Genomic DNA, 17469 nt, shown 5'->3' with positions numbered 1-17469 from the left:
TGAAATTTTATACAATTTACTTTTTTGGCATTGCACTTTTCGACAACCACTAACAACTAATCCTCACGCGTCATTGATCATGATTGCCAACAAAATCGGTACCAGAATGTTTACATTTCACTCATCATTCTTCTCATATGATTAGTTGTCCACTAAATCTATTCAAAATCAACGAAATTAAACAAAAAAAAATCCATCATTTTTTATATATATTTGGAGTATTTCTCAGATTTATAGGATTTGAAGTGTTTGTTTGAAAATTTGAATGGTGAAAAAATTATTTCGAGAAGACAAACAACACACCTTAAAATTATTCTCATCATATGTTCATTGAAAGAGATTAGAGTATTAATATGTCAATCTTTTCAATGATTTTTCGTCAATTTTGAGTGAATTTTGTGGAAAATCAATCATACGACGGGCGGTGCATGGCTATTGGCAACAACAAAAAAATACAGTTCTAAAAAAGAAACTATTTAAAAGTTAAGTGAAAAAATTGATACACCCCTAAAGTTGTCTGAAATGATGTCGTTTTAGGCATCAGAATAATCACACCAAAATGACGCTTTGACATGATATGTCACGTCAGCAAACATTAACTATATCATCGTCTTGTTAGTGACTTAACGATGAAGTGATATAATTGAATATAGAACTAAAATTAAGTGCTATGATTGACATAACTAACCGTTTGATGATATAAAAAAGTCAACGAGCAAAATTAAGTGGTACCTAACATAGTTTTCCCTTATTAATTTACGGGGGGAGTATAATGAACTCTTACTCTTATCCTATTTTTTCGAAATTGATTAAATTAAAGGGCTAGAATGGTAGGGTTTAGAGGTATATTTGCACGAGGAACCCACCTTGATTGTGGCATGAAAGGGTAATAATAATCATGTGTTATATTTCCAAGAGAATGTGAGGGCCATTGAATCCAATGGAGCCAAGGGTTTGGGTAAAGATTTTTGGTTTCCCGAGTAAATTTTTAGGGTAAATAAATAAATCAAATGCCTACTTTTGTTGGGGGAGTGGATGGTTATTAGCTCAACACAATGTTTGATTATAGCTTAGAATCATTTACCCCAGTTAATTACATTTACTATTTTTTTTACTCCAACTTCCGACCATGGTGATATTATAAGATTTTTATATTCTTCAATAAATTATTTTAAAAAAACTGACAACATTATACATTAACAAAATTAATAATGGCATTATACATTAATATTATCAATTTATTATATTATAATAATCCATACATTAACTCATGCTAAAAGAGTTAAAAAACCGACAACATTATACATTAACAAAATTATTAATATTTAATTTTACTCTTGATAGTATTTTATATTTTGCATCATTCAACTCGGCTTTAATTTTTATATATATTATAAATTTTTTCAACTTAATCAAATTATATCATTTAATTATTAATAAAATTTAATGTGTCATATAATTTCTTTACTCTCTTACCAATAACTAACCGATGAGTGATCGTAATATGATAAATTAATAAATGATTTAATAACTAATTAATTATAATATAATAAATTAATAATATTAGTGATTATAATATTTTTTTTTAACATTAATGGTGATAACAGAATCTACTTACATATAAATAAGGGATTATGTATGTAATTTTTTCTTTATTTTTTTATTTTAATAAGTTAATTAAAAGGTCAGAACCGACCAGGAGAAAAGAAAATCATTTTGGTATCTACAGTAATTTCAATTAAACTCCGTGCCAATTTCTAAAAATCAGCTGTTTCTGTACTTTATCAGAAGAGAAAGGAAAAAAAAATAAAACCTGAACACAGCGACATTAATTCACTAAAGAAGAAAAAGAGAAATCCCAGACTCTCTCTAAACAAATTATAGGTTTCTGTCAAATATTCTGTTGTTTTTTTTTCTTTTGACAGATGGGGAAGATTTTGGCCATCGTCAAGCTTGAAGCTTGTGGAATCATCTATGAACCAAAGCTATAAAGAAGCTTTATTCATTCTTTGCTTCGTTGTTTTCTAGTTTTTGTTAAAGATAAAATAAAATAAAAAACTGTTGATGGGGAGGGGTTTGAGGAGGATGATAGCAGGGAATTTGGATCCGGAAAGAAAAAGAAGCGGTGGTTTGAGAACGAAGCAGGCTGGTCGAGGCTCTTGCAGAGGAAGTTAGCTTTATTTCTTATGAATGTGGGAGTATTATTATTATAAAGATCGCTTTTTCAGTCGTTTTTGTTGGCTGCGTTGCCTATAATATCCGCATATTTTGAGAAGAAGGAAAAGGGATAAGAGCTAATGGGTGGTTTGTTGAAAGAAGCTTTGAAGTCAGTTTTTGGGGTGACTCACTGGTCTTATGCTGTTTTTTGGAAGATCGGCTGCCATAATACTAAGTAAGTTTTTCTTCTTTATTATCTTTGTTTCTACCTTTGCTTTATTTTTCATTTTTTCCCCCATGGATTGTAGAGAAAAATGAAGTTAAAAGGAAGAGAACGTTGGTGTTTTTCTATAAAGTTCCTGAAGTTTTACTAAATCTGATATATGCTTGGTATCATCATTTTAAGCTCTTTAAAGTTTAAACCGACTGAACTTTTTTAATGATTTTCTCAGCAACCAAACCGCTGAAAATCAACAAAGGCGAAAGTCTTGTCTTGGTTAGTAGTACTGCTTTGGTCTTGAGGTGCCGGACTTGTTTTTAGACATGTTGAAGTTTGATTGGTTCCTGTCATCTTGTAATCCATATAATCTGATGCTGTTTTTCTTTTCTGTTTTTGGAACTTCATGTTTTGTTTTTTTTTGTTTTGTCTTAAAGAATCTGAATGAAAAGTAGATTTGTATTTAAGTTTGACAAGGAACCCTTTCTGTCTTGGACCTGTCTACTGCTGAAAATTCCACTGATGAAAATTCCACTGATTCAGAATATTGCTTTCGTTTTTTTGATTCTATGGCTTTATTTTTACCTGTTTCAAATATAGCAAAAAATTCTATTTCTTTCAGTGCTTGTGTAGGATCTTCATCACTTTCCTTTTTTGTCACTGTCTGTTTGGCTGCGGAGAAAATCTAGAGAGAAAAGAACAATGCTAGAAACTTGGACAATTTGGTCCCCAATAGGATGAGATGTATCGGCATTTAATGAACTATAGGTGCATTTATTCTCATTTGTCGTCTCCTTTGATTATACCAAAACCACCGTGTGGGGTTCATGACTAAACTTTTGGCATCATTCCCCTATGGGTGTTGGCTTTTAGAGTACTAAAATGATGTATTTTACGCTTTGAAGGTTGCTGATCTGGGAGGAATGTTACTATGAATCTGCACTGTCTGGACTTCAGAACCCGGAACCGCCGTTTGTAGAGCCGGACAGAGGCTGTGGTTCGGGCAATCCCTCGCAGCCTGGTAGCCAACCATGGGACAAAGTTGGTTTGCTGATTAACAAAATGATGAATAATCGCATTGTGATCGTCGGCCAAGGGTATACTTCCTCCATTTTCCAATTTTCAATTTCCGGATTAATATCTGAGATACTTGTTACCGTTGTTTTTCAGGTTAGTTGGCCGAGCTGCGTTTACCGGAAATCATCAGTGGATTAATGCAAACAATTATGTCATAGATGCTCAACCTCCACAGGTATATTACAAATTTAGCATCTAGAACCACAATGGAGAGTTCTATCTTGTGATGAGTGCATGATTCTGCATGTACTAATATAAAGAATATCTAAGTTATATTGTATGCACCAAATGTTAAACTTGACATAACTTCTAGTTTTGTGGATGCTTTTCAGGTTCTAAATGAGGTGCATCTCCAATTTTCGGCAGGGATGCAGGTTCGATAACTCGTACTCTTGCTCATTATTTGGTTATTATCACTTTGCTTCTTCATTGGACTTTTATCAGCTGCAGACCGTTGCGGTTATTCCGGTTTTTCCTCATGGTGTTCTTCAGCTTGGATCTTCCACAACTGTAAGTAATCTATGTTTGATTTATTAAACTAAAATTCGTGTTAGTCGCGTTCGAGTTTAAGTATTTACCTGTTCCTCGTCCAGATTATGGAGAATATGGGATTTGTGAACGTTGTGAAGAGCTTAATTCTGTGTTTGGGGTCCATCCCTGGAGCTCTTCTCTCCAACAGTGGAACAAATGATTGTGTTGAGCATACTGGGATTCCCATTTCTTTAGAAAACTCTGTTTCAATGGATTCAGCAGGAATTTACAGGTCTACGAATTCCGTAATTTCGGTTGCTGAAGGCTGCAACCAACAAAGAAATTCATCTCAAGCTTCAGGGGCTACCGGTCAATCATCGTCCCTGACGAAACAGATTCAAGAAAACCCGACTTTGTGGACGAACCCTCAAGTTGCTTTTTGCAACTCACAGTCCGAGTTCAATTGTCTGCCTAGAATTGGTCAATCAGTTGTCAGTCATAGTGGCATAAAATCAATGGAGCAACTGGTTGTGCCAGATGCTGGTCTGCAAAATCATGTTATCAACAGCGATCGTACCGATAATGATTCGTTTCGAGCACCTATTGTTCCTTTGCTCCATGCCAATGGTGTCTTTCCTTTTGGTGAGAAACTCCCAGGTTCCATACGTGATTGCCTGAAGCATGAAAGTAAAAGTTTTAGTTCTAGATCATTGAATTCTACATACGAAGATGCACTAATCGAGCCACCCTCGGGGGATGACTTGTTTGATGTGTTGGGGGCAGATTTAAAGAGTAAACTACTCAATGCAAAGTGGAACGGTGTGGTTTCTGAGGAATCGGATTCGAAGATGCAAAATGTAGATAAGGATACTTCGGTGTTTAGGGATATGCAAAATCATTTTTCTGATACTTTTCCGGTGAATGAAGGAGTAACGGATCATCTTTTGGATGCTGTGGTCTCTAGTGCACAATCTTCTGCAAAGCAGATATCAGATGATGAATTGTCATGCAGAACAACATTGAGTATGTTTGGTAACTCCTCTGTTCCGAGTAGTTCCACCACCGTTGGCCGAGTTAATTTTTCGAATATAATACATGGGGAGTTACTCGGCAGCCTTCATAAGCCTTTGTCGAAAGAAGGAACTCTTCCACCTGGTTCTTTTATATCCGGCTGTAGCAAGGATGATGCCGGGATTTGTTCTCAAACTACTTCTGCTTATGGGTCTCAAATCAGTTCATTGGTTGAGTCGGGCCATACTTCAAAGCACGATAGCAGTCTCTCGACTGCATATTCAAAGAGGAACGATGAAATGACCAAACCGAATCGTAAAAGGCTAAAACCTGGAGAGAACCCTAGACCGAGGCCAAAAGATCGGCAGATGATCCAAGATCGAGTGAAGGAGTTGAGGGAAATTGTACCGAATGGAGCGAAAGTAATTCAGCTTTGAACTCTTTGAAGCACCTACATCATTCTTTGATATGCTTTCCTATATTGAATATTGTCATTAATGTCCACCCTTTAATGTGATTTAACAGTGTAGCATAGATGCTCTGCTAGAAAAAACCATCAAGCATATGCTTTTCCTGCAAAGTGTAACAAAGCATGCAGACAAGCTAAAACCAACAGGCGAGTCTAAGGTATGAATTTAATCTTTGCTCGTAATCGAGTTCCTCTATTATCTGACCCTCGAAGTAGTGAACGGATCAAGTTTCGATCGCTTATGAAAAAAATCGAAATATTGGCAAAACTTGTTCGAGAAGTTATCCAAAGCAGTATTTGAACCGACGTTGCTTTTGATGTTTTCTCGTGTTTGAGTTTGCAGATAAAGGAAAACCTCGATGGAGGGACGACATGGGCATTTGAGGTTGGGTCACAATCTATGATATGTCCTATTATAGTCGATGATCTGAATCCGCCTCGGCAGATGCTCGTGGAGGTAGGGAGTCTTGTACTTGTACAAGATGTACCTTTTCTTTCTCCACTGTGTGACCGTGTTTGCGTCCCATGGCAGATGCTTTGTGAAGAACGGGGTTTCTTTCTCGAAATAGCTGACATAATCCGAGGAATGGGATTGAGCATCTTGAAGGGAGTTATGGAAACTAGGAATGACAAGATATGGGCGCGTTTTGCAGTGGAGGTAAGATAAGGTCCTTGAACATTCTAATAGACTTTTGATGTGTAAGCTGTGTATTTAATATCGATAGTGCCAAGTACAGGCAAACAGGGATGTTACGAGGGTGGAGATATTCATGTCGCTTGTTCATCGTTTGGAGCAAACCATGAAGGGCAGCGCGTCGTCGGCCAACACTTTCGATACCAACAATGTGATGGTGAAGCAAACTTTTCACTAAGCTGCCTCTATGCCTGCAACTGGAAGTGCGGGTAGCTTACGGTGAACCGGCTCGCTACCCGGATTTTCGGGTTTAGATATGTTAAGAGCGAGCCCCTAGCTTTGCTTGCCATGACTAACATACATTTTGCGGAGTTTGGTGGTTCGGATCTGACCCTTTTAAAACATTTGGGATTCCTAATATGTGACGGTGCTGGAATGTTCACCTTATTCTAATCTTTTGTATTTGCTGAATAATCTGTTTTGTTTTATTTCTTTTTTGAGAAAAAATATTTTTAAAAGGATAAAAATCATCTAAAAGCCTAGCATGAATAAATGAGCATGTGAGTCAGTCCATCTACTTGCAAATTGCAATATTTTGCAAGGCAAATTGGACCACCCAACCCACGTTTACAGTATCATACAAAATCTTAACAACATGGCTCCCTGTGGGTTTTAGCCTTTCAGGGCTGTCATCACGTTCTCTTCAGTGGGATTCACTCGCTTTCTTTAGTTTGAACCTTAATCCCATCTTCTTACTATATTATATTCAATTAGGTATACGAGATTTTATGTTAGTAAATGAATTTACAAAAATTTAAAAGAGTCGAACCTATAAACTTTTAAAGAGCGAAAACATATTATCAATAGAAAATATAAATTAAATACTAAAATTATATAAAAATTTAAATTTTTTAAGAATGATTGTCCTCGACCGATCTCTCAATCCATCCATTATTATATAACCATTTCTAAAGAATCTTTTCAAATATACTTCAGAGGTTATAAGTATACTTATAAATATAAGTACATATAACCTATTTAAATAATTATATCCAAAACTAATCAATATAATATGTAATTAAATTGATAACTATATAATATACCCAAACCTTAATTATAAGAAATTTAAATAAGTAAATAAGCACGAATCCCCGTGATCTCAGTGGTAAAGAAATTGTTGATATTCCTTCGGGTCCCGGTTTGAGCACCGTTAATGTCAAGAGTACGAGTGATCAATGTCAAATGATTGAGAGTTATCTTTGAACAGGTATTACCTTGTAGTTACCTCAAATTTATTAAAATAAATAAAATAAATTCATAAACCCTAATAATTGTGACGTCTTTTCCCAGATAACCAATGATTAGTTTAGGGCAATAAATTTATTATCAAATTTAAAGTTTGGTACGTTGATTTTCTTGCTGATAAGTAGATTATATTTGTTTACACTTTAACAGCAAAGTTTTCCCCCAGTGGCAATGGTATCCAAGAGATTACTTCCCCACTTAGATCCTTTGCTTTTTGCCTTTTTCTCTTTTACTGTTATATTACCACCAATAATTCCATTTTTTTAAAATTAATTTTGATGTCTGTGACATATTCCACTGCCATATGATCTGTGGGACAAGGAAAAAGATTAGACCTAAACTGAAACTGATGCATTGAATTAACCAATTTTTTTACGGAATTAACCTCTTTTTTTTGGTGCATCGCTTTCGAATCTGTAATACATAACAAAATCTTACATGTTCGGAAAAGTGTTGCAAGTTACAATAGATTTACTTCAAGATAAGCCCTCAAACTTTGCCTAACAGTGTGATAAAAATGATTACATGGATCAAATCATAGTATTTGATTTACAAATTAAATATTGCGATTTAAACCAATAATTAGTTAGTATAATGAGATGAAATATTATATCTCTTAAACAAGGTTAGACGTTTAAATTTTGATGTTCGCAGACGAAGTAAATTGAATACGAAAGATCATCTATTTAAAATAATTAATCAATGTATAGAATATTAATAACTATTGAAATGACAATTACTTAATTAAGTTACCATCTTAAAATAAAGTTTAATTCAAGAAAAAATTTATGTTACGTATTGATTTTGTTTATATCAATGTGGATATCATTTATTTTTATCGTCGGTAATAATTTTATTTACATTGTTTTTAAAAATTATTTGATTAAACTTTTTTAATCTTTTTTATACAGATTTATTTTCATCATTTAATGATTAATTTGTTTAAATTTATTTTTATTTATCAGTAAAACTGACTATTATTATTGATTAAAAAATTTACGTATATAATTAGATTATTGTTTTCTTCATAAATATTGATGTTTATGCAATATACTGAAATAATATCCGTGGAACCATAAATAAGAACATGACAAACAATTCAGTTTCCATTAGTTCATATTTATATATTAAATAAATTAAATGATTATAAATATAAATTTTAATCTCAAATTTAAGAAATTTGAATTAAAAATATATTTTGATTTATTTATGCTCAGAGAACACTTGTCCAATGAGTTATTTAAACTGATATTAGTTCCGATTTTATTATAAATTTATAATTGATAGCAATACTTTTTGTGTTTTTGTTTTATTTATTAGTGAGCCCCAAATGAATGTTAATGAATTTCCATTTTTGGGATTAAAAAAAGGAAAGGAAGGGTGGTGGGGTCGGGACTCAAGATGTTTGCCTCGTTTTCCGTACCAGCATGTGCGCATGTTAGCGCTGGGCGGAGGGGGAATAATCCAGAGCAGCTGGACCATGGCACCAACACATCCTTCAACACAAATGAGGGATGGGAAAGCTGCATGGCGCTGAAACATTGCTCCTCCTCCTCCATCCATCCTTTTTATAAACAGAAGAGCTCACATTTTTTTTCTTATTTTATTTTTCATTTTAAAAGAATATGGTTTTACAACTCACTCTTATATGCTGCTGCTGAGGCATATAATTCAATAATCATTGCTTTGGATTGCTAAACTTGCTGGAGTCAACCTATTTTTCTCTCTTATTAAATACATCATTTATATATTGCGTTCAAAATGAATAATCTAAATACTGATTAACAATTATTAAATTATTAATTTTTTTTTGTTTAAATGGTGATATGTATAAAGTGGATGCAGGTAAATACTCTTATCATTTAGTTAATTTTTTTAGTAGTATAAGGTAATTATAAGATAATATTTATTTAATTTTTTTAATAATTAACAACGTACACATTCTATACGAACAGTTGGTCGAGTCAAGACCTTTAACTCTATAAAGATAACAACATTTTTCTTAATCACTGAAGTTACTTAATAAGTTTAATATCGTTCAATTAATTAATAGATCATTCATTATGAGATGACTATTCAGCTCAATTGGTAGAGCACAATGTTCTTAGCCTTGAAGTCGTGAGATCGAGTCCCACGGAGGACATTTCATAATTCGGATGTCTTCTACGGAAGCTACTCTCAATTTGATGTTGGGGACAACCTATTATCTTACCTCCCCTTACCCCATTACATATGATAACAAGGGACAATCATTTTTTTTTCATTATTCAATTATTATATATATATTTTAATATGATTGACAAAATGAAATTGATGGTCACACTTTGTTTGTCAATCTTATAAGGATGGGAATTAAGAAACAATGAGATATAAATCAAATAGCAATAATGGAATCAATGAAATTTAAGCACCGTTTTTTTAATAAATTCAATTCTGTATGTTTTTTTAATGCAAATAAGTGGTGTTTAATTCAGGAAATATAATTTTATTTTTAAATACAAAATGTTTGAAATTTAAAATTATATCACACGTTATATGAGAATATTACATTACTTATTTAATTTATTTAATATAAATATAAAATTATAATATTTGATTAAAAGAATATAAATTTTACTTAAAAATAAAATTTATTAAATTATGATAAAGATATAAAATTTAATGTTAAATTAATAATATTTACATATAAAGTTATAAAATTATTTTGGTCAAATCGTTTAAATTTTACAAAAAAATATATATTGACTAAACACGAATAATGTTGTTTACTTAATTAACCACCTCTCTCTCACTCTACAAAACTCGTAACTGGAAAAATAAAAATTGTTATCATCTGTTTCCTGCTATAGAGGTCAAGTGAAATAGCAAGCTTCAGAGAACTCGATTGCAATGAATAGTTGAGGAGCAGATCGTAGAAGAAGGTTTTGACGAAGGATGATTTTGGTTTCTTCACCTCGTTTCGATTGCTCTTTTTATTCGTTATTTTGATTAGAAAAAGGATAAAGTGAAGAGTTAAAAGCAGTGGAGTCCCGGATGGAGCATTACGAGATCATGGAACAGATCGGCCGTGGCGCTTTCGGCGCTGCCATTCTCGTTCGCCACAAAACCGAGAATAAGAAGTAATTTTATAATTCATCTTTTTTTTTTAATAATGCGTGCGTGTGTATGTTTGAATTTTTGGTATTTGTTTCTACATTTTCCAGGTATGTATTGAAGAAGATCAGATTGGCGCGGCAAACGGAGCGTTGCAGGACATCGGCACATCAAGAAGTTAGTTTAATTTGTTTATCTAATTTAATATGTAGTACTAGACAGATTAAGTTTTCCGATTTATATTTTTTCTTGAATCTTTCGGAATGTAGATGGCACTTATAGCGCGAGTTCATCATCCTTACATTGTTGAGTTTAAGGAAGCTTGGGTTGAGAAAGTACGATACGATCATACGATACTACTTTTTGTTGTTTTGTGTTGGTTTCTCGAATCAAAACCCACTTTTACTAATAGCTTGTTGAGTACTTGACTGCTTTTTTTTATTCAGGGTTGCTATGTTTGCATTGTTACTAGATACTGTGAAAGTGGAGATATGTGAGTTTTTAAACTTGTATGTTGAACTTTGGTTCAGACTTCAGAGCCTTTTGTTCTTTAATTTCTGCAATTTTTGAAATGTGTCAATATTCTTTTGTTTTTACTAACAGGGCTGAATTGATGAAAAAGTCAAATGGGATCTATTTCACCGAGGAGGTAATCTAATTGCCTTTGCTGATTTTACAAGTTAGTTTGTTCTTGAGTTATGCCTTGCAAGTTGACACCCATATTTGTAAACGTTGTGCAGAAACTCTGCAAGTGGTTTGCACAGCTTCTTCTGGCTGTTGAATATCTGCATTCCAATTTTGTTCTGCACCGTGACATAAAGGTTTTTTTTTTTAAATAAAATAAAATTGGAGTAGTCTTTATTGTATCTTAATGATTTATGGACTGAATTTGGCACTATCTCGTCAGTGTTCCAATATTTTTCTTACCAAAGATCAAGATGTCCGCCTTGGTAAGTTCGTCTTTTACCTTTTCTTATTGTTTTCTTACAAGTTCTCTCCCTCACATTTCATCCTCAACCTATATATTAAATATTCTACCTGATTGCATATTGATATCCTAAATTTCTGGTCTGAACTGGTTTAGGGGATTTCGGACTTGCCAAAACTCTGAAGGCAGATGATTTGGCTTCCTCGGTATGTAACCATGTAATGAAATACCTTTTTGATATGCTTTTTGTCTTTAATCTTTTTCAACCATCTCCAAAAACAGAAAAAGATTCTTGGGTTCTTTTTTTTTTTCTACGTTAAGCTTATGCTTCTAAACTCAAAATAAAGCTTTTGTTAATCTTTGTGTTCTGTTTGCTGATACCTCAAATTCCCTGTACACCTTATGGTAAAAGTCTTGCAATGAAGCACGGTACTTTATGAATCATAAAATGCTCCACTTGTTGAGGGATCTGACACAGAAGAAAATTAATATAAATTGTTAATATGATATTGTGTGCCACAGCTTGCAGTTAAGCTTGGTAATAATTTTAAATTTAGCTGCCGAGAACAAATTGTTATTAATAGTCAAGTAAAAAATTATAAACAGATCAGCCATGTTAACATAGATAATCACCTTTTTCTTCAAGGAAAGAATTGGGAGAGAATAAGAATTATTTGTTTGTTCTGGTATTGACGTCTCAGTTGCTAAGAAATTGAGAAAATAGACATGTATGCAACTTCCGTTACTAGTCAAAATAAGCATATATTAACGGTAGGGGAGACGTATTTTTGAAGGCATTGCATTATTAGTTAAACATACAAGAAGCTAAAAGTTTCAAAAGGATATGCCATACCGGTCATAAATGTCCAAAGAAAAAAGGGAGCAGGTAGTTGAAATTTGAATCATGAACCTCCAACGATGGGGATAATGTCAACAATCACTAGCCTACAACTATGTGTTCCCAAACCCTTTTATTGACGACCTACTATATTTGGACCATTTTCAGTGAAGACAATTTATATACCTTTGATATCTTTTTTTGTTTGTTTGTTTGTGTATTTATTCTTCCTTACATAAGAACGTGCTAATTATTTGTAGATTCATTGCAAGTTAATAGTTGTTTTATACGTGGCTCAGGTGGTTGGAACTCCCTATTACATGTGTCCTGAACTGTTTGCTGATATTCCATATGGTTTCAAGTCTGATATCTGGTCTCTGGGTATGTCTTTTCCTATATACATATTTGACATGGATAAGTCTTTTTCCCCCTGATAAACCGCTTCTTGTTGAACAGGGTGCTGTATGTATGAGATGGCTGCTCATCGCCCTGCTTTTAAAGCTTTTGTAAGAGTTCTCACATTTCTTTTGGTCGAATTTGTTTCTTGTATTCTGGAATGAACTTACAATAATCCGTCATTAGACCCAATCTTGACAAGTAGCGTGTATTTCATTTGATATTATATTAAAAACAAGTAAATTGTAAGATTTCTATGTTTCCCCCCCTTTTTTTATCTTCTTGTCACCATTACCAAATGTAGCAAGTCTGTTGTTTCAAAATGCTTATGTTTGTCTACTTGACTGGTTAAATTTAATGCCCTTTGAGAGGTTTCCTGCAACTGCTAATTTTATGCTTTCCACTAATCATGTATATTATACAATTTTGATTCAACTAACTTCTATCAAACTTCCTGTTCTAGGACATGGCGGGGTTGATAAGCAAGATAAATCGTTCCTCTATAGGCCCTTTGCCTTCTTGTTACTCTCCATCCTTGTAAGTATTATGTGCATTTTAGAGCTCACTGTTATTTATCCTTGTTTCCGTTCTTGGTTTTTCTTCTTCTTTTGCTTCTAACTATTTATTCATCTACTATGTATGGAAAAAATCAAGATATTTTAATGAAATTCTTACACATCTCGGAAAGTCATATTTTTTTACCCTTATAAAGCTCAAAGTAGTAACACTAAACATGATTAATGCTTTATCCTCTGGCAAGCAATCAACTTCAAAGTACATGATAGTTAATTTGTTTAACGTTACACATACAGGAAAACACTTATCAAGGGCATGCTAAGAAAGAATCCAGAGCATCGACCAAGTGTAAGAGTTTCTTTTGTCATATTTCTAAGAATTCTACACCTGCAAAACATAACGATTTGAGTTGTAATCTTGATTAGGCATCAGAACTTTTGAAGCACCCTTATTTGCAGCCATATGTTGATCAGTATCGTCCGTGCTTCAACAACACTTCAACAAATTGCTCCTTGAATACACATATTTCCCCTGGCCGAGAATCTCGAGGTAATAGGAAAAATATGGCTGAAAGTCAGAATAGTGACACAGATTCAATTTCTAATGACGAAGGAAGCACGGAGCAGGACCTGCCAAGTGAAGAAGAGAATGACCCCATTGTTTGCTCAAGCAAAGTTGATGAAAACGGAATAATGAAACCTCCTTTTGTGGAACACGGATCAAACGTTCTAACAAAACAGCCAAAAATCATCAAAAGTATAATGACGGCTTTGAAAGAAGGGAAACTAAGAGAAAATGGTTCCCCAATGAGAGGCAGCCGTACAAAAGCTGCTCGTGGATTGACTCAAAGAAGTAACGTAGAAGCATCGCCCAAAGTTCTCAAACCCCCTGCTCCCACTCTGGGTTCAAAGTCTAAGCCAGATACACCAACTTTGGCTTCAGCCAAATCACCATCTGATTCTGCAAAAAGGAAACCGGGATCACACCATTTGAACCACCAGGTATGACTGCCACTATGTGATTCTATTTTAATCTTATTCATTACCAATATCCTCTCTTATTTGCAAGATTCTTCTATCCAGTTACCTTTAATTGAATCCTCCCCAAAGGCCAAACCTCAACATGAGGGGATTCCTCATCCTTCACCTGGCAAACATGTTGCTGAAGATGTACTACCTTCCAAGCAAATACAAAGAACTCCTTCCAATGTTGCAAGACGATCATCTATTACTGGAAGAATGAAGCATGCTGAAAGTGACGTTTCAAATGTAGCAAGTAACGTACCAGAGTTAGGATCTCCCGAGATAAACCAGGAGCGTGAGATTGTTACTCGTGAACTGCCCAATGATTGCCTTAGAAATGCGTCTAGGATGGTAAAACCTGAGATAGCTCTAACGACAGGTACCAAGGAGGTGCAAACAGATAGCAGCAATTCTGCTTCATCTTCAGTCTCAATTAAACCATTTGAGATGTGTGATGATGCAACAACCGCTTTCATCGACATGACAGAACAGAAGCATGATCGTGAGAAAACCACCCACTCAAAGAGCTTGGAATCACATCTACCATACAGCTTACCTGCTCTGAAATCAGACACATCTGAGGTTCTTTTGAGAGAAAATCACGGGTATGGTCATAAATCAATCACGTGTTCAATTGAAGAGTCTGATCCAGCCAAGGATCTTCATTTTACTTCGGTTGATGCAAAAAGGAGTCTGAGTGCCTGTATGGACCTTCCAGGACTGGTTTCTGAAGAAACATTTGTTGATAAAGATGATTCCGCTGTAAGCTGGACATTTAGTAGGGAGGATGCTCCATTAGTCCATACAAGTAGCATAGATGATGCTCCTTCAAGCGAAATTAACTATATGGATGATATCCATACAAGTGATCCTAGTTGTAGGGATAACTTCCCAATAAGGAGGTCGAGTAGCAGTGGTGACGTCCCTATTAGAATGTTAAGCAGCTCGGATGGTGCCCCCATAAGAAGCTCTAGTGGCAGGGACGATGCCGTTATTAGCAGGACAAGTAGCAGGGATACCCCTATAAGTGAACCAACAACCGGTGAAGATTGCCCTGTACTCAGGCCTAGTATTAAGGATGAAGCATTGGCAAAAAGACCGAGTAGCAGAGTTGATATGATGCTCCATTCAAAGCTTTCTTCTGCATCTGGCAGTGATGATAAGTTCACTGTAACGGAACTTTGCTCGTCAGTTGCAGGAAATATGCCTTGCCTTGCCACACCAATTTTTTCTGGTCAGAACAATTCATTGCCAGACAAAAAAACAAATGACCCTAGTCGTACAATTGAAAAACCTGCAGTGACCTCTTATCCTCCTGTTTCTGATGACGTTATACATGTTATAAGGCATAGTAGCTTCCGTGTTGGCAGTGAGCAACCGGTGTTGGAAAACATGGAAATGGGTGTGGATGTTGGGAATTTCATAAATGTTGTGAGGGATGAATTGGACATGAGAAACATGACTAGTCCAATAAACCTTATGCCATCAAGTTGCTCTGAAGCTTTAAGTTCAAAATCAAACGCTTCGGATTATGGTGGTTCTAAGGAAACAGATGTTAGAAACTCCATTTCCTCATGTCCAAGATCTGATTCAGCACCGGAAAAAGAAACACTGGATGTGAAGTCTGATAGGCAAAGGGCAGAGGCACTTGAAGGACTTTTAGAATTGTCTGCAGAGTTATTGCAACAGAAGAGATTGGAAGAGCTTTCAGTTGTTTTGAAGCCTTTTGGGAAAGACTTGGTGTCCCCTAGGGAGACAGCTATTTGGTTAGCCAAGAGTATGAAAGGAATGATGCTTGAGGAAATGTCCACGGAATTCATGAATCCATTATTTCTGGGGTAAGCTTCTCCTTTTTTTGCCTTGTTTATTCACGTTGCTGTTCTAAGTGTTGGCTTCTTAATTAACCCATTCTTATGCCCTTTCACTCCCTTATGAATTTTCAAGAGAAGAACAAAGCAGATATTGTCTTTTCACTTCAGTTCTGTAATTCTTTCGGTGCATCTAGTTAATGTACATAGTGGACAAACGTTTTATGTATGGTTATGCTGTAGAAGGTGCAATTGTCATGATTTTTAGTGGTTGGTTGAATCCATATTGTTAGTAATTTGTAAATACGCTACCTCACATATAAAACAAAGGCAATGTATCAAGTGTTATCGCTACAAATTACACAAATCCAAAACTGCAAACACATCATTGATTGAAACCCCGTCCTAATATAATACACAATCGTTTCTTTTCAAATCACTTCATTGGTCGTGTAAACCATTCTTTCCCAGCTTCCGTTTTATAGGCAGCTCTAAAATCATGGTTCCAAGCTATGAGGCTAATGAAAGAAATAAGTGCCCAAACTATACCGTTATTAACATTAGGTTCCTAAATAATTTTCCCTTGAAGTCGGTGTCTAACGTTTTATCCGTTACAATTTTAAGTGCTTACGCTATAACGGCCGTTAAAAAACGGTTAATTGATATTTGTTGTCCTCATATTCTTTTAAAGATTTTTTTTAACTAGAAATATTATTCATTTAAAGAAGATTCATTTTTTCTAAATTACGCAAAAACCCAAAAAATCCCCATTCCAACCTCCATGTCAGCTGCCGTCGGTCATTACCAGCCACCTTCACCATTTTCAAACGGCCATCCACTCATAACTATGAAATATAAATCAATCTAGTCATTTAAAATAAAAAATGCAAATAATGGTAAAGGAGATAATAATAAAATTAAACATAAGTATTCCATTTATTTATTTGATCAATGGAAGTATATTATCTTATTTCTACAAGAAGAGAAGTTTGAAATTCAAACATCGAGGACTTCAACATTAACTTTTAATTTAATGCAAATCACTTTCTTAGTAGTTCCCTTCACATTTATTTTCCAAATCTTTCTATAAATATACAGAAGGAAGATGGCAAGCTTAAGTATTGCAGTTAGAAAAATATATATGTGCATAATAAATATAAAAGCTGTTAATTCAAAAATCACTTCATTAATTGAAACCCTGTGCTAATATATACGGGTAAATATGACTTTTGCCCATTAGTTTTGGCATTTATTTGTAATGTGACACCTAACTTTTTAGTATGATTAAGTATCTATTTTTTTATATTTCGATATTCGGTTTTTATTTTCTTACCCAATCAAGTATTTAGTATATATTTTTTTAAATATTACACGTGTTCGTATTTAAAAGTTCAATATTTTTCTTCTAAATTTGTAACACATACTTATTCCAAAAAAATTGTAACACATAATGTTTTGTTAATTAAATAATATTAAAATTATAAGTATGAACTAATTAGAATTGATACATGTAATAAAAATATTTGA

The 17469-nt window shown here is 34.2% G+C and overlaps 1 protein-coding gene across 1 annotated transcript; it reads left to right on the top strand.

Annotated features, from left to right (window-relative positions):
* Positions 1 to 1825: 1825 nt before the first annotated feature.
* LOC120157177 (serine/threonine-protein kinase Nek5-like) lies at positions 1826 to 15976 on the top strand. Its single transcript, XM_039168409.1, has 21 exons — positions 1826 to 2392; positions 3280 to 3471; positions 3545 to 3626; positions 3784 to 3825; positions 3902 to 3961; positions 4045 to 4495; positions 10364 to 10460; positions 10545 to 10611; positions 10704 to 10769; positions 10881 to 10927; positions 11038 to 11083; positions 11175 to 11255; positions 11342 to 11384; positions 11519 to 11568; positions 12500 to 12581; positions 12657 to 12706; positions 13060 to 13133; positions 13409 to 13460; positions 13538 to 14113; positions 14195 to 15473; positions 15534 to 15976. Exons 1-21 carry the CDS (start codon positions 2298 to 2300, stop codon positions 15974 to 15976), a joined length of 3975 nt encoding a protein of 1324 aa, XP_039024340.1. The 5' UTR covers positions 1826 to 2297.
* Positions 15977 to 17469: the final 1493 nt, after the last annotated feature.

The sequence above is a fragment of the Hibiscus syriacus genome, unplaced genomic scaffold (genome assembly GCF_006381635.1).
Source record: "Hibiscus syriacus cultivar Baekdansim isolate YM2019G1 unplaced genomic scaffold, ASM638163v2 tig00111238_pilon, whole genome shotgun sequence".
Classification (NCBI taxonomy): domain Eukaryota; kingdom Viridiplantae; phylum Streptophyta; class Magnoliopsida; order Malvales; family Malvaceae; genus Hibiscus; species Hibiscus syriacus.
The sequence above is the reverse complement of the archived record's forward strand: the minus strand, read 5'-3'. Positions and strand labels throughout refer to the sequence as shown.

What these genes read in the sequence shown, in the direction of transcription:
- LOC120157177 (XM_039168409.1), top strand. Translation starts at nt 2,298, where the DNA reads ATGGGTGGTTTGTTGAAAGAAGCTTTGAAGTCAGTTTTTGGGGTGACT. An exon ending in GCCCTGCTTTTAAAGCTTTT is followed by an intron (nt 12,707 to 13,059) that starts GTAAGAGTTCTC and finishes TTCCTGTTCTAG; the next exon opens with GACATGGCGGGGTTGATAAG. An exon ending in TTCTGATGACGTTATACATG is followed by an intron (nt 15,474 to 15,533) that starts TTATAAGGCATA and finishes AAAACATGGAAA; the next exon opens with TGGGTGTGGATGTTGGGAAT.